Below are 21,900 nucleotides of genomic sequence, written 5' to 3'. Positions count from 1 at the left end.
TGTAGACAATGTGTAATTTCTATACCTCACAAATAACATGAACGATTACTAAGTGAATGTAACAATGCGCCCTATACAATGTATGTGTTGTAGACAATGTGTAATTTCTATACCTCACAAATACCATGAACGATTACTTAGTAGACGTGGGAATGTGCCCTATACAATGTATGTGTTGTAGACAATGAGTAATTTCTATACCTCACAAATACCATGAACGATTACTTAGTAGACCTAACAATGTGCCCTATACAATGTTTGTGTTGTAGACAATGTGTAATTTCTATACCTCTCAAATAACATGAACGATTACTAAGTGAATGTAACAATGCACCCTATACATTGTATGTGTTGTAGACAATGTGTAATTTCTATACCTCACAAATTCCATGAACGATTACTTAGTAGACGTAACAATGTGTCCTGTACAATGTACGTGTTGTAGACAATGTGTAATTTCTACACCTCACAAATACCATGAACGATTACTTAGTAGACCTAACAATGTGCCCTATACAATGTATGTGTTGTAGACAATGTGTAATTTCTACACTTCACAAATACCATGAACGATTACTTAGTGTACGTAACAATATGTCCTATACAATGTATGTTTTGTCGACGTGGGTGTCATTTTGAATCGCTTATGATTATAACAGTGATATCCATAATTCCACAGCAATGAACATTTTATTATACACGTATTGGTGATAATATGTAGACTCCGATCAAAGCAGACAAATGTAATATTATTCGCATTTGTTTTTAAACAAATTGCATGCATTTTTTGCAGAACGCATGAGACATTATTCGATTCATGTCTGGATAATTCCTTGAAAAGTCTAAAGATGTTATTTGCGGAGTGGGGCATGTGCTTAACATAAATTTGCAAATGCAGTGTTATCCAATATAATAATAAATGTACAAATGGAAATAAAATCTGCCGTTTCTGACATTTACATTTCCTTATAGGTAGTACTGCTTCGTAAAGTATCTTTAAGGGAAACAACCCTTTATTATAATTTCAAGGAAGTGGCTTTTAGGATTTCTTCATGACACTTGACACTATGACTATATCTAATTATTATGTTGCCTAGAACGATATATTTTCGTTCAACTGCGTTGTTGTATCGTTACTGGTTTAAGCAAAGGTCTTGCTGCATTAGCAAAATTGTTTTTGTAAAATTAAATGATACTTCTTTATTCGTAGCCCAGGATCGAACGTGGAGCATTAAAAAAAAAAAAAAAACACCTTCGAACCGTGTTGTTTACAAAACACGATGAGGTAATAGAAACGATATTTTTCTGAATAATTTCTCATTGATTTGGGAACACTGCAATATATGAGGTAGTTAATACAAGACTAATTTACATATTTTCGGTAAGTATGTAACCCCACTCCACAATACCCCATAGAGCGGATAACTAAACTATAGGACATGGGCCAGCAGTGATGAAAGCTGTAGAAGTAATGGGAAACCGTATTATAGTGATAACGTGGTAAATAAACGACAACTGTTGGGAAAACGATTTAATGAAAAGTCCTGCTTATAAAAACGAATGATCAGCATACAAAAACATCTGCACACTAAATGATGATATAAGTGGTATATTTGCTACAATTACGTTTCATGAAGATTATTTTTTTCTGATTATTTTATCTAAAATAATAGCAAGAACGTAAAGAGAATTCGAAAGTAAAAATTCTCAGCGAAGGCAAAGAATTGAAAAGAGTAAAGTGGTAAGATTATCGTTGAGTGTAAAAGCTAGAGAAATCCCTCAGAGCGAACTCGTTACACTCGCCGTTAATGCAACAGAAACTACACTTCATCGCCATCCCGGGGAGGCCAGACGGGCTGTCGTCCATGTTGAGGAGACAGTCCGGTTGGGGGGAAGTCTTGTGCCACCACTTGTCAATGCAGACGGCTTCTGTCACACATCTGAAAGAAGACCACGCAACGTCCTTATCATCTATTACTTAAACACTGATTGATCATAATGTTTAGTTCCCTTTCACAGTTTTACTATGTAAAGTTTTCATTGTGATTAACCATCTGCTATAGAAACTGTTGCTTGTCGCCTTGTCCTCTCTGAAGACGCATTTTGCTTCTCGGTTGCATTTGACAAATCCTGTTTGTGAAAACGTGGTCACCAGTATTATATAATTAACATTGCTACTTATGCTTTCTCCCTTGGTGAAGCAGCGGTATCAAATCGTCAAATTTTCTATGCTTCCTGTCCATTGCTCCATGCATATAGCTAGTAGCTAGTGATAAGTATGACTTACCCCTTGGTGATGGCACGATCTCCAGTGACCAGATGCTATATATAGATGTTTGGATGTCAGTATGACTTACCAATTGGAGACGTCACGGTATTTATTCACATACTACTATACGGACGTCTGGATGTGAGTGTGCATTGCCGCTTACCCTTTGATGAAGGCAGTGTCCGTCCACCTCCTGCAGTATATATATGTCAGCATGCTCTAAGAGGTCTCGAGTAAGCCGCTGCTATATGGGTACATTGCTGTCTGTGTACCTTACCCCACGCCATTAACGAGTATCTAGCTACCAGTATGACTTACCTCTCGGTGATGGTGCGTATCCAATGCTTCGCTGCTCTATGAGTATCTGGCTGACAGTATAACTTACTCCTTGGTGAATGCCAGTCTAAAGTGGCTGGCCGCCCTATGAGTATCTGGCTGACAGTATAACTTACTCCTTGTTGAATGCCAGTCTAAAGTGGCTCGCTACTCTATGAGTATCTGCCTGACAGTATACCTTACTCCTTGGTGAATGCCAGTCTAAAGTGGCTGGCCGCTCTATGAGTATCTGGTTGACAGTATAAATTACTCCTTGGTGAATGCCAGTCTAAAGTGGCTGGCCGCTCTATGAGTATCTGGTTGACAGTATAAATTACTCCTTGGTGAATGCCAGTCTAAAGTGGCTGGCCGCTCTATGAGTATCTGGTTGACAGTATAAATTACTCCTTGGTGAATGCCAGTCTAAAGTGGCTGGCCGCTCTATGAGTATCTGGTTGACAGTATAAATTACTCCTTGGTGAATGCCAGTCTAAACTGGCTCGCTGCTCTATGAGTATCTTGCTGACAGTATAACTTCCTCCTTGGTGAATGCCAGTCTAAAGTGGCTCGCTGCCCTATGAGTGTCTGGCTGACAGTATAACTTACTCCTTGGGGAATGCCAGTCTAAAGTGGCTCGCTCCTCTATGAGTATCTGGCTGACAGTATAACTTACTCCGTGGTGAATGCCAGTCTAAAGTGGCTCGCTACTCTATGATTATCTGCCTGACAGTATAACTTACTACTTGGGGAATGCCAGTCTAAAGTGGCTCGCTACTCTATGAGGATCTGGCTGACAGTATAACTTACTCCTTGGTGAATACCAGTCTAAAGTCGCTCGCTGCTCTATGAGTATCTGGCTGACAGTATAACTTCCTCCTTGGTGAATGCCAGTCTAAAGTGGCTCGCTGCTCTATGAGTGTCTGGCTGACAGTATAACTTACTCCTTGGTGAATACCAGTCTAAACTGGCTCGCTGCTCTATGAGTATATGGCTGACAGTATAACGTACTCCTTGGTGAATGCCAGTCTAAAGTGGCTCGCTGCTCTATGAGTATCTGCCTGACAGTATAACTTACTACTTGGGGAATGCCAGTCTAAAGTGGCTCGCTACTCTATGATTATCTGCCTGACAGTATAACTTACTACTTGGGGAATGCCAGTCTAAAGTGGCTCGCTACTCTATGAGTATCTGCCTGACAGTATACCTTACTCCTTGGTGAATGCCAGTCTAAAGTGGCTCGCTGCTCTATGAGTGTCTGGCTGACAGTATAACTTACTCCTTGGGGAATGCCAGTCTAAAGTGGCTCGCTCCTCTATGAGTATCTGGCTGACAGTATAACTTACCCCTTGGTGAATACCAGTCTAAAGTCGCTCGCTGCTCTATGAGTATCTGGCTGACAGTATAACTTTCTCCTTGGTGAATGCCAGTCTAAAGTGGCTCGCTGCTCTATGAGTGTCTGGCTGACAGTATAACTTACTCCTTGGTGAATACCAGTCTAAACTGGCTCGCTGCTCTATGAGTATCTGGCTGACAGTATAACGTACTCCTTGGTGAATGCCAGTCTAAACTGGCTCGCTACTCTATGAGTATCTGGCTGACAGTATAACTTACTACTTGGTGAATGCAAGTCTAAAGTGGCTTGCTACTCTATGGATATCTGGCTGCTGTCAGTATGACTTACCCCTTGGTGAAGACACGGTCTCCAGTCGGGCTCTGGTCAATAGTTGTTAGACAGTAGTGAGAGTTAGACGGACATGTCTGAAGCTTCTGATTGTTGCAATGGCTGTCATCACAGGTGTAACACTGAAAAGCTGGAACCGCCATCGATTTATTATATGTGTCATCTTATAGTTACACAAGTTATGTTCTCACGCTAACCGACATATGGAAAGAAGAAAATCGACAGGAGATAATTGGTAAATCAGAAAATGATTAAAAATTAAAAAGCGACAGGATTAAACGGACATAGAAATAAAAACATCCAAACCTGGCTTCTGTGTTGTCGAAGATCCTATCGTTGTATTGGGCATCATTGAAGTGGGGAGCACAGTTGTTGTTGCCGACTTCTTAGCAGTGGGCGCCGTTGAGATTGGTGCAGCAGTTGTGGGCGCAGTGGTGGTAGGCGCTTTGGTTGTAGTTGGAGCTACGGTGGTGGTTGGAACAGCTGTTGTTGGCATTTTGGTTGTTGCTATTTTTGATGTTACTGGGGCTCTAGTTGATGTTGGCGTTGTTGTTTGCACCTTCGCTGTGGTTGTCGCTTTAGTGGAGGATGGCGGACTTGTTGGAGCTTTTGTTGTTGCTGGCGCACTAGTTGAAGTTGGTGCAGTGGTTGGCCCCTTAGTGGTTGTCGGTAACTTTGTTGTTGCTGGCGCACTAGTTGAAGTTGGTGCAGTGGTTGGCCCCTTAGTGGTTGTCGGTATCTTTGTTGTGGCTGGTGCACTTGTTGATGGTTTTTCAGTTGTTTGAGATTTGGTTGAGGACGAAGGCGTAGTGACCGGAGATTTGGTTGTTAACTTTGACTTGAAAGTCGTTCCAGCAGTTTTTAATGGACCCACCGTCGTCGACGGCTTGGCTGTCGTGGCCGTTTTCGTAGTCGCTGCAGTTGCTGATAGCTTTGTTGTTGGGATGGCGGTGGAAGGCGTTGTCTTGCCTGTTTGTATAGTCGATGAGCCTTTGACAACAAGTGTTTGTAGGGCGACCTTAGCTGTGGTTTTACCAGTCTGCGCCGTGACTGTTGGCTTCGGGGTACTGGCAATAGAGCCTGTTAAATAATAAAAGTCAGGATCGAAATGTTGAATAAAGCACAGTAGACACTCAGAAATCGTTATATCAAATGTGCTTTACATAAGTGAAACAATGGGGATCTGAAACTCATATCACGTACGTTTAAAAGTGTTGAAATCATAGTAAAATCTAAAGATAAAAACGTATGGCAATCCATTTATGATTTTAAGTTAAAAAATGTCCTTTGTATTAATAATCCATCCGTTTATTTAAAAGCTTTACTACAATTGCCATGCACAGAGCGAACCCTCTTATCTAGCGGGTTATGTATATCAACATAGCATATATAAACCGTATTCTAATAAATCATAACAATGTACATTTGTAATTGATGACGTAAATACTTATATAAAAAATAAGCAAATAAAAAGAGTAAATATATGCAAAGATTAATTATGATGAAACTTTGACAGTAAGTTATGTACGTTATCAATGCTATTTTCTTGTTCAATGGTGAGTTTGTTTCGTATTGATTATCGTACAACCAGAGTATGTATTCTTGCCATTTTGATAAATAAATATGATTTTCTAAAAATGTCCTTCATGTTGGTAAGTATGGATTTTGATAAGTGTCTTGTTACACAACCAATAATAAGTGTTTCTATGTGACGTTTCAATGACTAGTACGGTATGTACTCTGTCACCTTCATCAGACAAACGACCAGTAAAGCGTACGTACACAATTCGGCTACGCTGTAAGCGTATGCACAATAGTTGAGGGTCCCTAAATCATCCATTTGTCTGATGAATGTGACAGAGGTCATACCGTACTAGTCATCGAAACATCACATAGAAACACTTCTTGGTTGTGTAACAAGAAACTTTTCATAATAAATATGTTTATTTGTATTTTATAAATATGGTATTGATAAAGAGTACTTATAAACGTTTTGGCAGCTGTATGGTTGAATGGTTTTATGTGGTAGACTTGTCAGAATGAGACCAATACGACATAGTTTAGCCCACTTTCAGGTCTAAATATACCAATAGGACAGGTCCTACCTTACTAAAGGACCCTATGGTACAGATTGTATGATACCATAGTGTACAAAAGTACTACTTCTACCATACCATTGGGTACAGCGGTACTGGTTCTACTATATCAAAAGGTCCAATAGTACAGGTCCTACCACACAAAAAGACCTATTGTGACTGGTTGTATTATACCATAGGGTACAGCGGTACTGGTTCTACCATACCAAAAGGTCCAATAGTACAGGTCCTACCACACAAAAATAGTACAGGTCTTTTTATACAAAATGGTCCAACGATACCGAAGGGGCATACCCTATTGTACAAAGGTACAGGTTGTACTATACCAAAGGGTTCCATGGTTCTTGTTCCTTCATTCCAAATCAAATTATACTGGTCATATCACACCAAATACTAGTAGTCCACTTATACTGGTCATATCACACCAAATACTAGTAGTGCACTTATACTGGTCATTTCACACCAAATACTAGTAGTCCACTTATACTGGTAATTTCACACCAAATACTAGTAGTCCACTTATACTGATCATATCACACCAAATACTAGTAGTCCACTTATACTGGTAATTTCACACCAAATACTAGTAGTCCACTTATACAGGTCATATCACACCAAATACTAGTAGTCCACTTATACAGGTCATATCACACCAAATACTAGTAGTCCACTTATGCTGGTCATATCACACCACATACTAGTAGTCCACTTATACTGGTCATATCATACCTAATACTAGTAGTCCACTTATACTGGTCATATAACACCAAATACTAGTAGTCCACTTATACTGGTAATTTCACACCAAATACTAGTAGTCCACTTATACTGATCATATCACCCCAAATACTAGTAGTCCACTTATACTGGTCATATAACACCAAATACTAGTAGTCCACTTATACTGGTTATATCACACCAAATACTAGTAGTCCACTTATACTGGTTATATCACACCAAATACTAGTAGTCCACTTATCCTGGTCATATAACACCAAATACTAGTAGTCCACTTATACTGGTTATATCACACCAAATACTAGTAGTCCACTTATACTGGTTATATCACACCAAATACTAGTAGTCCACTTATACTGGTTATATCACACCAAATACTAGTAGTCCACTTATCCTGGTCATATCACACCAAATACTAGTAGTCCACTTATACAGGTCATATCACACCAAATACTAGTAGTCCACTTATCCTGGTCATATAACACCAAATACTAGTAGTCCACTTATACTGGTAATTTCACACCAAATACTAGTAGTCCACTTATACTGATCATATCACACCAAATACTAGTAGTCCACTTATACAGGTCATATCACACCAAATACTAGTAGTCCACATATACTGGTCATATCACACCAAATACTAGTAGTCAAATTATACTGGTCATATCACACCAAATACTAGTAGTCCACTTATGCTGGTCGTACCGTACCAAAATATATTCAATAGTAAAGGCATAATAGTACAGGTACTACTAAATCAACTTGTCAAATACTACCGGTTTCATTTTACAAATTCACGTTTCACATGATTGAAAGGTCATAGAGTACTTAGACTTCCATATATAATGGTCCAATAGACCTGTTCCAATAAAAAGGGTCCTACCATACCAAAATACCCATTAGTACTGGTTCTACTATACCGAAGGATCATTGGTACTGGGTCTACCATACCGAAGGATCCATTGGTACTGGTTCTACCATACAGAATACAGAAGGATCCATTGGTACTGGTTCTACCATACCTAATGGTCCATGGGTACTGGTTCTACTATACCAAAGGGTCCATTGGTCCTGGTTCTACTATACCAAAGGATCCATTGCTACTGGTTCTACCATACCTAATGGTCCATTGGGACTGGTTCTACTATACCAAAGGGTCCATTGGTCCTGGTTCTACTATACCAAAGGATCCATTGGTACTGGTTCTACTATATCAAAGGTTCCATTGGTACTGGTTCTACCATACCTCATAGTCCATTGGTACTGGTTCTACCATACCTAATGGTCCATGGGCACTGGTTCTACTATACCAAAGGGTCCATTGGTAATGGTTCTACCATACCAAAGGATCCATTGGTACTGGTTCTACTATATCAAAGGATCCATTGGTACTGGTTCTACCATACCGAAGGATCCATTGGTACTGGTTCTACCATACCTAATGGTTCATTGGTACTGGTTCTACTATACCAAAGGATCCATTGCTACTGGTTCTACCATACCTAATGGTCCATTGGTACTTGTTCTACCATACCTAATGGTCCATTGGTACTTGTTCTACCATAACTAATGGTCCATTGGTTATGGTTCTTCCATACCAAAGGATCCATTAGTACTGGTTCTACCATACCAAATGGTTCATTGGTACTGGTTCTAACATACCTAATGGTCCATTGGTACTGGTTCTACCATACCTAATGGTCCATTGGAACTGGTTTTACTATACCAAAGGGTCCATTGGTACTGGCTCTACCATACCAAAGGATCCATTGGTACTGGTTCTACTATATCAAAGGATCCATTGGTACTGGTTCTACCATACCTAATGGGCCATTGGTACTTGTTCTACCATACCTAATGGTCCATTGGTTATGGTTCTTCCATACCAAAGGATCCATTAGTACTGGTTCTACCATACCAAAGGATCCATTGGTACTGGTTCTACCATACAGAAGGATCCATTGGTACTGGTTTTACCATACCTAATGGTCCATTGGTACTGGTTCTACCATACCGAAGGATCCATTGGTACTGGTTCTACCATACCTAATGGTCCATTGGTACTGGTTCTACCATACCAAAGGGTCCATTGGTACTGGTTCTACCATACCTAATGGTCCATTGGTACTGGTTCTACCATACCAAAGGGTCCATTGGTACTGGTTCTACCATACCTAATGGTCCATTGGTACTGGTTCTACCATACCAAAGCGTCCATTGGTACTGGTTCTACCATACCTAATGGTCCATTGGTACTGGTTCTACCATACCAAATGGTCCATTGGTACTGGTTCTACCATACCTAATGGTCCATTGGTACTGGTTCTACCATACCTAATGGTCCATTGGTACTGGTTCTACCATACCAAAGGGTCCATTGGTACTGGTTCTACCATACCTAATGGTCCATTGGTACTGGTTCTACCATACCAAAGGGTCCATTGGTACTGGTTCTACCATACCTAATGGTCCATTGGTACTGGTTCTACCATACCAAAGCGTCCATTGGTACTGGTTCTACCATACCTAATGGTCCATTGGTACTGGTTCTACCATACCAAATGGTCCATTGGTACTGGTTCTACCATACCTAATGGTCCATTGGTACTGGTTCTACCATACCAAATGGTCCATTGGTACTGGTTCTACCATACCTAATGGTCCATTGGTACTGGTTCTACCATACCAAATGGTCCATTGGTACTGGTTCTACCATACCTAATGGTCCATTGCTACTGGTTCTACCATACCTAATGGTCCATTGGTACTGTTTCTACCATACCAAAGGATCCATTGGTACTGGTTCTACCATACCTCATGGTCCATTAGTACTGGTTCTACCATACCAAAGGATCCATTGGTACTGGTTCTACCATACCAAAGAAGCCCATGTTACTTGTCCTATCATATTAAAGGGTGCTTATGGAATTCCAGAAAAGTGTTGTGTACTGTAACCGTATGCTTCTTCGATTGTAAGTTTCAACAAAACAGTCCAAAAGCTCTGAGCGTGTAGTGATACCGATTGGTGAAAGGTAAGATAAGTAAGATTTATATCAGCTAGTACCTTTTGGTTTATCTCACAGCGACCATTTCATTTAACCATTTTAGCTCATTTAACGCGTGATCCAATAATAGTATATGACTATTTTACTGTTAATACGTTTTACTTGTTTTGTGTTACTACAACATTTTAATATACCCAATACCTTATATATATATATATATTTGAAATATAATAATAAAACAAAAAGTTAAAAAATAAATCATGTAATCATCTCTAGTCTTGTACATAACAGTTTGAGGCAGTTAAAGCACCCAAGCTGACGACAAGACAAATAGAACAGCAGACAAACAAATTGATGCAGATACTCATAATAAAGTCGGTATACAAATCAAGATGATTTAAGCTCTGACAACGTGGACACTACACGAAAGCAACACGCAATTAACAATCCACAGCAAGCAGTTACAGTACACATTGAGCCCCACACCATCATTTCTGGAATTCCCTAAGGACCCACTTACTTGAAGTCCTGGGGTTGCTACTGGTAATTGGCCTCGGGCTGGATGGGCTTGCGTTGGTATTCACGTTGGTACTGTTCTGACTGTTTATATTGGTGCTATTGCTAGTGTTGCTAGAATTTGTGTAAGAACTATTTTGGACAGCATTGTTCGTGTTAGTATTGATATTAGTGTTGGTAGTTGTGTTAGTGTTGATATTAGTCTGACTGTTTGTATTATTGTTATTCTTAATGTAGGAAGTAGTGTTGGTATTGGTGTTGGTGTTATTCTGATTGTGGGTGTTGGTATTGGTATTGATATTGGTGTTGGTGTTATTCTGATTGTTCGTGTTGGCATTGGTGTTGGTATTGGTGTTATTCTGATTGTGGGTGTTGGTGTTGGTGTTGGTGTTATTCTGATTGTGGGTGTTGGTATTTGTGTTATTCTGATTGTGGGTGTTGGTATTTGCATTGGTATTGGTATTGGTGTTATTCTGATTGTGGGTGTTGGTACTTGTGTTGGTGTTATTCTGATTGTGGGTGTTGGTATTTGCATTGGTATTGGTATTGGTGTTATTCTGATTGTGGTAGTTGGTACTTGTGTTGGTGTTGGTATTGGTGCTATTCTGATTGTTAGTGTTGGTGTTGGTGCTATTCTGATTGTTGGTGTTGGTATTGGTGTTGGTATTGGTGTTTGTGTTAGTGTTGGTGTTGGTACTATTCTGATTGTTAGTGTTAGTGTTGGTGTTGGTGTTGGTGTTGGTATTGGTATTGGTGCTATTCTGATTGTTAGTGTTGGTGTTGGTATTGGTGTTGGTGTTGGTATTGGTGTTGGTATTGGTGCTGGTATTGGTGCTATTCTGATTGTTAGTGTTGGTGTTGGTATTGGTGTTGGTGTTGGTATTGGTGCTATTCTGATTGTTAGTGTTGGTGTTGGTGCTATTCTGATTGTTGGTGTTGGTGTTGGTATTGGTGCTATTCTGATTGTTGGTGCTGGTATTGGTATTGGTGTTGGTGTTGACATTGGTGCTATTCTGATTGTGGGTGTTAGTGTTGGTGTTGGTGTTGGTATTGGTATTGGTGTTGGTATTGGTGCTATTCTGATTGTTGGTGTTGGCATTGGTGTTGGTATTGGTGTTGGTGTTGGTATTGGTGCTATTCTGATTGTGGGTGTTGGTATTGGTATTGGTGTTGATACTTGTGTTGGTATTGGTATTGGTGTTGGTGTTGGTATTGGTGCTATTCTGATTGTTGGTGTTGGTGTTGGTATTGGTATTGGTGTTAGTGTTGGTATTGGAGCTATTCTGATTGTTAGTGTTGGTATTGGTGCCATTCTGATTGTTGGTATTGGTGTTGGTATTGGTGCTATTCTGATTGTTGGTGTTGGTATTGGTATTGGTATTGGTGTTGGTGTTGGTATTGGTATTGGTGTTGGTATTGGTGCTATTCTGATTGTTCGTGTTGGCATTGGTGTTGGTATTGGTGTTGGTGTTGGTATTGGTGCTATTCTGATTGTTGGTGTTGGTGTTGGTATTGGTGCTATTCTGATTGTTAGTGTTGGTATTGGTGTTGGCATTGGTGCTATTCTGATTGTTGGTGTTGGTACTTGTGTTGGTGTTAGTATTGGTGTTGGTGTTGGTATTGGTGCTATTCTGATTGTGGGTGTTGGTATTGGTATTGGTGTTGGTACTTGTGTTGGTATTGGAATTGGTGTTGGTGTTGGTATTGGTGCTATTCTGACTGTTGGTGTTGGTGTTGGTATTGGTATTGGTGTTAGTGTTGGTATTGGAGCTATTCTGATTGTTAGTGTTGGTATTGGTGCCATTCTGATTGTTGGTATTGGTGTTGGTATTGGTGCTATTCTGATTGTTGGTGTTGGTATTGGTATTGGTATTGGTGTTGGTGTTGGTATTGGTATTGGTGTTGGTATTGGTGCTATTCTGATTGTTCGTGTTGGCATTGGTGTTGGTATTGGTGTTGGTATTGGTGCTATTCTGATTGTTGGTGTTGGTGTTGGTATTGGTATTGGTGTTGGTGTTGGTATTTGTATTGGTGTTGGTATTGGTGCTATTCTGATTGTTGGTGTTGGTACTTGTGTTGGTGTTAGTATTGGAGTTGGTGTTGGTATTGGTGCTATTCTGATTGTTAGTGTTGGTATTGGTGCCATTCTGATTGTTGGTATTGGTGTTGGTAGTGGTGCTATTCTGATTGTTGGTGTTGGTATTGGGATTGGTGTTGGTGTTGGTATTGGTGCTGTTCTGATTGTTGGTGTTGGTATTGGTATTGGTGTTGATGTTGGCATTGGTGCTATTCTGATTGTGGGTGTTAGTGTTGGTGTTGGTATTGGTATTGGTATTGGTATTGGTATTGGTGTTGGTATTGGTGCTATTCTGATTGTTCGTGTTGGCATTGGTGTTGGTATTGGTGCTATTCTGATTGTTAGTGTTGGTATTGGAATTGGTATTGGTGTTGGCATTGGTGCTATTCTGATTGTTGGTGTTGGTACTTGTGTTGGTATTGGTGCTATTCTGATGGTGGGTGTTACTGTTGGTGTTGGTATTGGTATTAGTGTTGGTATTGGTGCTATTCTGATTGTTCGTGTTGGCATTGGTGTCGGTATTGGTGTTGGTGTTGGTATTGGTGTTGGTATTGGTATTAGTGTTGGGATTGGTGCTATTCTGATTGTTGGTGTTGGTATTGGTGTTGTTATTTGCGTTGGGATTGGTTTTGGTATTGGTGTAGGTGTTGGTATTGGTACTTGTGTTGGTATTGGTGCTATTCTGATGGTGGGTGTTACTGTTGGTGTTGGTATTGGTATTAGTGTTGGGATTGGTGCTATTCTGATTGTTCGTGTTGGTATTGGTGCTATTCTGATTGTTGGTATTGGTGTTGGTATTGGTGTTGGTGTTGGTGTTGGTGCTATTCTGCTTGTTCGTGTTGGCATTGGTGTTGGTATTGGTGCTATTCTGATTGTTAGTGTTGGTATTGGTGCTGGTATTGGTGCTATTCTGATTGTTGGTGTTGGTATTGGTGTTGTTATTTGCGTTGGTATTGGTGTTGGTACTTGTGTTGGTGTTTGTATTGGTGTTGGTGTTTGTATTGGTGTTGGTGTTTGTATTGGTGCTATTCTGATTGTGGGTGTTCGTATTGGTGTTGGTATTTGCGTTGGTGTTGGTGCTATTTTGATTGTTAGTGTTGGTGTTCGTGTTGGTACTTGTGTTGGTGTTGGTATTGGTGTTGGTATTGGTACTATTCTGATTGTTCGTGTTGGCATTGGTGTTGGTATTGGTGTTGGTGTTGGTATTGGTATTGGTGCTATTCTGATTGTTGGTATTGGTGTTGGTATTGGTGCTATTCTGATTGTTCGTGTTGGCATTGGTGTTGGTATTGGTGTTGATATTGGTGCTATTCTGATTGTTGGTATTGGTGTTGGTATTGGTGCTATTCTGATTGTTAGTGTTGGTATTGATATTGGTGTTGGTGTTGGTATTGGTGCTATTCTGATTGTTGGTGTTGGTGTTGGTGTTGGTGTTGGTATTTGTATTGTTGTTTGTATTGGTGGTGTTGGTGTTGGTATTGGTGTTAGTGTTGGTATTGGTGCTATTCTGATTGTTGGTGTTGTTATTTGCGTTGGTATTGGTATTGGTATTGGTGTAGGTGTTGGTATTGGTACTTGTGTTGGTATTGGTGCTATTCTGATTGTTGGTGTTGGTGTTGGTATTGGAGTTATTCTGATTGTTGGTGTTAGTGATGGTGTTGGTATTTGTGTTGGCGTTGGTGTTGGTGTTGGCATTGGTGTTTATATTGGTGTTTGTGTTCGTATTTGTATTGTTGCTGCTTGTGCTGGTTTTACCATTGCTACTTGAATTGGTGTTGTTATTGTTACCTGTGCCCGTGTTGGTATTGCTACTGGTGCTGTTATTGGTTTTGCTACCCGTGCTTGAACTGCTACTCGTCCCGGAGTTGGTATTGCTGCTTGAACTTGAACTGCTATTGCTAGAGGTGCTTGAACTGCTACTGGTACTGGACCCGGAGTTGGTACTGCTGCTGGAACTGCTACTAGAGCTTGTGCTGCTATTGCTACTGGTACTTGTGCTGCTGCTACTACTGGTCCCGGAATTGGTATTGCTACCTGTGCCGATGCTAGTATTGCTATTGGAGTTTGTGCTGCTACCCGTGCTTGTACTATTAGTGCTACTGGTCCCGGTGTTAGAGTTACCACTAGAGCTTGCGCTGCTATTGCTACTGGTACTTGTGCTGCTGCTACTACTGGTCCCGGAATTGGTATTGCTACTGGTGCCGATGCTAGTATTGCTATTGGAGTTTGTGCTGCTACCCGTGCTTGTACTATTAGTGCTACTGGTTCCGGTGTTAGAGTTACCACTGGAGCTTGTGTTGTTACTGCTACTGGAACTGCTGTTGCTACTATTGCTGTTTGTGTTGCTGTTTGAATTGCCACTGGTGTTCGTATTAGAGTTACTACTTGAGTTGTTGCTGACATTGTGATTACCGTGATGGTTCGTGTTTCCGTTGATGCTCGATGTTATTGTCCCGCCGTCGATGTGTACGTGTACGTTTATGTCTATTCCGTGGTTTTTACAGCAGCTATGGCCATGGTGTTGATGACAACTTCCGCTATGTCCTCCGGAGTTTCCAGCTGAGTTTCCACCGGAGTGGCCTCCAGATTGACTTCCAGACGACACTGGAGGTTGTGTGGCGGGAGGTTTAGTTGATGGAGAGTTTGTTGGCTTCGGTTTCGAAGCTGCTGGGCCTACTGGACCGTTTCCAGAATTAGTTGGAGGTTTTGTATGAGCTGGCGAAGCGATATGAGGTTTTTGACTAGTGGGACCAGGTCCAGTAGATGCTGGTTTTGTTGAAGGCTTTGCATGAGCTTGCCCTCCAGGATGAGGCTTCGGGCCTGCAGGACCAGGTCCGGTAGATGCTGTTTTTGTTGAAGTCTTTGCATGAGCGGGCCCGCCATGATGAGGCTTCGGGCCTGCGGGACCAGGTCCGGTAGATGTTGGTTTTGTTGAAGGCTTTGCATGAGCGGGCCCGCCATGATGAGGCTTCGGGCCTGCGGGACCAGGTCCGGTAGATGTTGGTTTTGTTGAAGGCTTTGCATGAGCGGGCCCGCCATGATGAGGCTTCGGGCCTGCAGGACCAGGTCGGGTAGATGCTGGTTTTGTTGAAGGCTTGGCATGAGCTGGCCCGCCATGATGAGGCTTCGGGCCTGCAGGACCAGGGCCGGTAGATGCTGGTTTTGTTGAAGGTTTTGCATGAGCTTGCCCGCCATGATGAGGCTGTGGGCCTGCAGGGCCAGGTCCGGTAGATGCTGGGTTTGTTGAAGGCTTTGCATGAGCTGGCCCGCCATGATGAGGCTTTGGGCCTGCAGGACCAGGTCCCGCGGAGGCTGGTTTTGTGCGGGGTTTGGGTGCATATGCTCCTGCAATGTCAAATGGGATACCATGTCTGTCAACTGCCGATTTTCGGGGTGGAACTACGTCATTTTGCTCGTTTTCTGGTACTACTCCTGAAACGAAAACAAATAGTCATTGTTATCATATGTTCTGTTTATATATGAAATATGTGTCTGCTATATCTATCTGTCCGTCTCGGCCTATGTATCTCTCTATATGTATAACTGACATCATCATAAACCATTCCCTTCCAAACCTTACTGAGGTCAGGTGTCACACGAGGAAAATACTGGACACAAACCTGACTTGGCGGTGTAAATATCGTTGTTACACCAACTCTCGTCACAGCAGAACGTACATTTCCCCTCAAAGTCGCCCATACTAGCCCAATAACACTCCTCAGGGTTGTTCTCTTCCTTATTCATGCAAGTCTGTGAATTCAGAAAAATAAAATATAATTGAAAATACCGTGATGAAATGGAAAATTGTGACATTTGTCTGACTAGGTGCGCGGTTATACGTCAACTCCATTAAGTGATAAATATGGAAATTTGAATTATTTTTATCCAGAGAAACAAATAACATCTCCTGCCTAGTTTCATATAGTTCTTGTAACTGTCATACTCCCGTAATACTACTTGGTGTTTTTCTATTGGTTAATCATACAGTTTGTACAGAATACCATTTGTTTGAATCTTTGACATAAAAGAGAAAGATGGTTGTCTTCCTGAATCTGATAACACTTAGTCGTTACCAATTTATGCGACAACGGGAATTTGGAACATAAAACAAAGACTCGGAGTGGTAATGACGAGTTGTCTCCCATTGACAGGGTACCGGAACCTTGTAAGCAATACGATTTGTCTATAAACATATGTTCCTATAGGGAACGCAATGCACTTGTAAGTCACTCTTTTCCAAACTTTCGGGCTTAGCCTTTCGTCAGGGATTAAATGTCACTGGACCTCTATGTCACATCCATCTTGACACAACATGTTGATTCATTAAAATGATTAAATACGATTTGATCGATACCTCCAGATGAAACATCAGCACTGACTATTTTGCCGCGGTTAAAGAAGTGGCCCATGGAGTAAATGTGTATTACACTAGGAGTCTATCTATATAATGAACATTGTTAGCACTTTTAGACGCTGGAATAAAGGTTGTGTACATCAATGTCAAGCTGTATCCCTAAAAAGCTTTCTGTATACCGGAAAAGTGTTCGCCCTGTCTAGCTGTATACCGGAAAATGTTTCGCCCTGTTTAGCTGTATACCGAAAAAGCTTTCGCCCTGTCAAACTTTCTCAATCGCCAGTAAAATCCATATTCGAATTATTCGACTAGTTTTAATTTCACCCTTCATATTTAATGACTATGTATATTTTGTTAATTATTAACTAATGTTCGATGAATGATAAATTCGCCATCATTACGGAGGGCAAAAAAAGGCGAAAAATGAACTACAGCGAAAATGTCCGGGAATACATCATTACGGAGGGCAAAACAGGCGAAAAATGAACTACAGCGAAAATGTCCGGGTATACATCATTACGGAGGGCAAAAAAAGGCGAAAAATGAACTACAGCGAAAATGTCCGGGTATACATCATAACGGAGGGCAAAAAAGGCGAAAAATGAACTACAGCGAAAATGTCCGGGTATACATCATTACATTACTATATTATCAATATAATATGAAAGTTGACACTTCGCATTCACATTCTTGAATAAAGGTCAATGCAAGTGATGACTCAGAATTTGTAGCCGTGATAATTCGTCATTGTTGTTTGCAGAGTGATCACCCCCAAAAAATAAAATCTGTTTTACTGTGTTACCACTTGATAATATTGTTATTAAATGCGCCACAATTAATCTAACTGTGACATAAAAACACGACCAGACTTACTGTGACGTGAGAACATCCCTTGAGGATGGTGATGTCCCCTCGATCTCCATACACGTACTGGGTCATACATTGTGCCTGTAGGAAAGTAGATATTATATAAGCGTACAAAAGAAACACTCGGAACCAGATAATGGGAAGCAGTGGAGCACTGCTGTTCCTAATCTTCTAGTTTCATGTGTTTGTTTCTTTTTACAGTAAAATTATTTGTATTCGAGATTCTTCTAAAATCTATACGCATAAAGTGCCTTAAGTTAATCCACATTGCATTAAGAAGGGCTGATATATTTTCCTGTGTATTTTGTCGACATTAAATACATTGTGTATGTATACTATATTATCCGTATTGGAAATAAAATCGTTTTAAAAAATCGTAAACAAACTCCAAGCTGCATTAATCGAGCAGCTCACCGTTCAGTTAATCTATTTTACATATGACTTTAATATAGAATCATGACTCCATCGTTTACATCATTTACTTTGATTAGGTAACAAAAACGTTTTGTCATGATTAGGTCGGTTTTGACAATCTATGTAAATTCTTTCGAAATAAAACAGGATTTACGCTATCGATCAAACAACTGTTATTATTCTTTTACAAGAAGCATATTTGTAAGATTTCCCAATGATAAAAATGTTTAAAAACAACAGGTCCTTGATATACAATCTCAATAAAGATTAACACTCACGTGACCAGCTTGACACATAGATGTCTCTGCACATAGTTCGCCTTCCTTTAAGTCAACGCATGCGTAACAGCTGAATTCTGGTTTCCTCTTTGATGGGGCTCCATCCACCCCCAAACCTAAACCAAGGGAATAATGGCAAAAGTTTTAAAATATTTATCACGATTTTATTGCTGTACATTGCCATTGTATTATCATGCCACGTAAAATCCTATAAGGGAATTTCAGGACTTGACGCCTATCTCCTAGCTCATGAACTTGTGAGGATATGAAGTTTTTGCACACGATCCCCTTGTCACATACAACCTCTGTGGGGAATCTAATGCATTGTCTCACGATCTCCCTGTCATATCAGCCTTCTATGACGAATCATAAGTCTTGGCACACGATTCGCAGTTATAAAAAACTTTCTATGAGGAAGGTAGTTGAGTGGAATTGCATAAGACGACAGTGATCACACATTAATACTCAACATGAGAAACTCACGCATTTATTGACTTTACTGTCACCGTGACATTTGAAAATAATAGTACATCAGGAAACAAACCAGTTCTCTGCTCCATTATGACATAAGCTGCGCGTAACTCTTGTTGTTGCTAGTCTAGTGTGTCGGAAATATTGTCATGTGCAGCGTTATTGATGTAAGGTTGCTAGGAGCGGAAGACACGAGGAGGGGCATTTCTTGTTCTTTAAAGATGTTACTGTTATACGCAAAATTTATTTTACTAAGAGTAATAATTCCTTTTTTTTTTAAATATAATGACTAGATCCCCGTCTTCATAATAAGTCCTTCTTTATCTTGATTGACTGTGTTCTCTCTAGACACAGTATGCAGTATTTAGCTGTCCTCAAATGGGCAGCACAAACAAAATCTGTGTAATCTGTGGTATATATAATACAAACACAATTTCTTTCTATTTGAGTAATTTGTTTTAAAGTATTTATCATTTTAAGTCAAAATCCATATTAAATTAGGATATAGTATCTTGGTTCTGATTGGTCGTTCTGTTCTGCAGCAAAGGTGTACGTTTTTATGACGGAATCTGTGCATTTAATGCCATCGCAACAATTACCATGGGCAACGGGGAAAGACCTCCCCTTGGATGGATGTGTAAATGTTCAAAATGAAGTTGAACTGATGTTCCATATATTTAGTATCACTCTAGATATTCTGTAACTTGAGTAGCATGTTCTAACTTAGATATTAAAAAACAAGGTTTTTCGCTGTTTCCTGATAAGTCACTCCATTGACTATACGCTGTACGTAGTAACGTAACTTTCCTGTCACCAAAATCACCACGTTTAGGAACAATCTGTTAGATTGCCCAACCCTGTGATAGCAGTTATTCATAGCTAGGTGATCAGGTGTAGACGAGAGAGGACGGGAGGAGGTAAATAATTAGCAATCTAAGTCAACAAGCCCCCTACACTTTGTTGACACACGGCCTTGGTAGTATCAACGTCTGAAATATAGAGTAGAATATCATTATCTCTAAATAGAAGCTGTTCGTTCCCGCATTCCAGCTGTATATTATACAAATATGGTCTTTACAGGACGAATTGTTTGAGCACAGAATGCTTTACTCTACACTCGGCTATTTACAATGTTTAGAACCAACTACATACTCATTCCACCGCTAAAACTCTAGCTATATACATATTGATGTTTGATTCAACAGGACACCAGACGTCAATTAAGGTTTATTTTACAGTATAAATTATAGGATAACTATTTCTTAAGAATACGAGTCTATCATTCCCTTACCTCAGAAGGGGAAGGGTACAATTGCAGTTACGGAGTATAACACCTGATTTGTTTATATAAAGGATTTGAAAAGAAAAGCCAGTTACAGACCAGTAAGGTTTTCACATCAATGAGAGGTTAGTTGGCAGGACATCTTGAAGAGAAGGACAGGTTATGTGAGCTACAGTATGAGGGCTGGAAAAGAACGTTCGACTCCATTTAAAGTGTTTGAAAGTACTAGTTAATATTACAGATAAATAACCAGGACACGGTTTGCATACACGGCAATTTTATAAGGTACGACATGTACAGGATTTATAAGAACGACGATCAACTTCAATAGCTGTCCGTGGTACCTATTTCAGTAACCAAGTTTTTCACTAACAGCACTTATATATAGAAAGAGATATAAAAGTAGGCTGTGACAATAGTCAGAAAAGTGACATCTCAAATTCAGCATAGGAAAACATAACAAGGCACTAAACAAACACATGCGCAACCCCGCAAGAAAACAGCAAATATTTTAAACACAGGGAAGTGCAGACGCAATAAGCTTAGATAAGTCATGAGCGTGTTAACTCAGACTCGTGTCCTATCAGGAAAATTTGTTGATTTTGACCCCCATTATGTCAGCAGCGGTTTTCATTTCCTTTATATAAAAATTCAACAAAAGTTTTAATAAATCAGCAGCCTTTTTCATAATATGAATTTATAATTCACCTAAATTATCATATTTCTTTCTGTATTTGTTTAAGCACCCTTAAAAAATACAATGCAGTTTTTACAGAAATTCTATTTTTTAAAGTTAAACAGTTTCTTACTTTTTATTATTACTTATGAAAAAAGGATTTTTTGTCTTTTGAAATCTTCAAAAAATGGGTCAGGGCAATTTACTACAATTCTTGGAATACACTACCTTAATTCAAGTGTCAAAGGTCAAATGCAACTGGACCACCCTTAAAAGAGCCTCAGAAATGGATTTTGTTTTAATTGCAGTTAAATATTATTGCATAAATATTAACAAAGTGATACTTTTGTAGTAAAACAATTTCGCAACTTTTAAACAATCGCAATGAAACGTGAAAAAAAAATCTGGAAAAGAATCTTTCAGTGACAGAAATTTAGTCCACAAAATGCGTTAAAGATATATTTTCTTGAGTGTTAATCCCCCACCACCACAAAACATTATGTAAGGTTTAAACTAATGCATTCCGAATTCAGAAGATATTAACTGAGCGGTTTATTTGCATTAAGTATACCGATCGCTTTGAACACAAACAGCTTACAAATATTGTCTATGAATATTTGCTTTGACCAATGTGTATATTTCAGTTCAAATGTAAAAATTAGTAAGCTCTATGTAAATTAAATCATATGCGTAAAATTAAAATAAAGAACTTAAAAAACGTAGATACATTTCAAGCGTTGAAAAGATTTCATCATTGAGAAGCTTGGCAATGCTGTTATTCGTTTGTCAAGTTTATGTCATACCTGCAAGGAGACAGATCAGTACTAGGTATGTCTTCATGCTTGGGAGTCTTCGGTC

At 39.8% G+C, this 21,900-nt stretch overlaps 1 protein-coding gene across 1 annotated transcript; it reads right to left on the bottom strand.

Annotated features, from left to right (window-relative positions):
* Nucleotides 1-682: 682 nt before the first annotated feature.
* Nucleotides 683-21,888, bottom strand: LOC110464869 (mucin-5AC-like). The gene is made up of 8 exons (XM_021520320.1): nt 21,846-21,888; nt 18,614-18,729; nt 17,928-18,002; nt 16,321-16,450; nt 14,489-16,132; nt 4,572-5,345; nt 4,266-4,395; nt 683-1,940 (listed from the first exon to the last, which is right to left on the bottom strand). The coding sequence occupies exons 1-8, from the start codon at nt 21,880-21,882 to the stop codon at nt 1,748-1,750; spliced, it is 3,099 nt and encodes a 1,032-aa protein (XP_021375995.1). The 5' UTR covers nt 21,883-21,888; the 3' UTR covers nt 683-1,747.
* Nucleotides 21,889-21,900: the final 12 nt, after the last annotated feature.

Source organism: Mizuhopecten yessoensis, unplaced genomic scaffold, assembly GCF_002113885.1.
Source record: "Mizuhopecten yessoensis strain PY_sf001 unplaced genomic scaffold, ASM211388v2 scaffold11039, whole genome shotgun sequence".
NCBI lineage: Eukaryota > Metazoa > Mollusca > Bivalvia > Pectinida > Pectinidae > Mizuhopecten > Mizuhopecten yessoensis.
Note: the sequence above shows the minus strand (reverse complement) of the source record. Positions and strands in the feature narration are given on the sequence as shown.

Excerpts from the sequence above, each read along its gene's own strand:
- LOC110464869 (XM_021520320.1), bottom strand. The coding sequence starts at position 21,882 with ATGAAGACATACCTAGTACTGATCTGTCTCCTTGCAG. Across the intron at positions 18,003-18,613 it reads CTATGTGTCAAGCTGGTCAC|GCACAATGTATGACCCAGTA; the intron begins GTGAGTGTTAAT and ends ACTTTCCTACAG. Across the intron at positions 16,451-17,927 it reads AGGGATGTTCTCACGTCACA|ACTTGCATGAATAAGGAAGA; the intron begins GTAAGTCTGGTC and ends CTGAATTCACAG.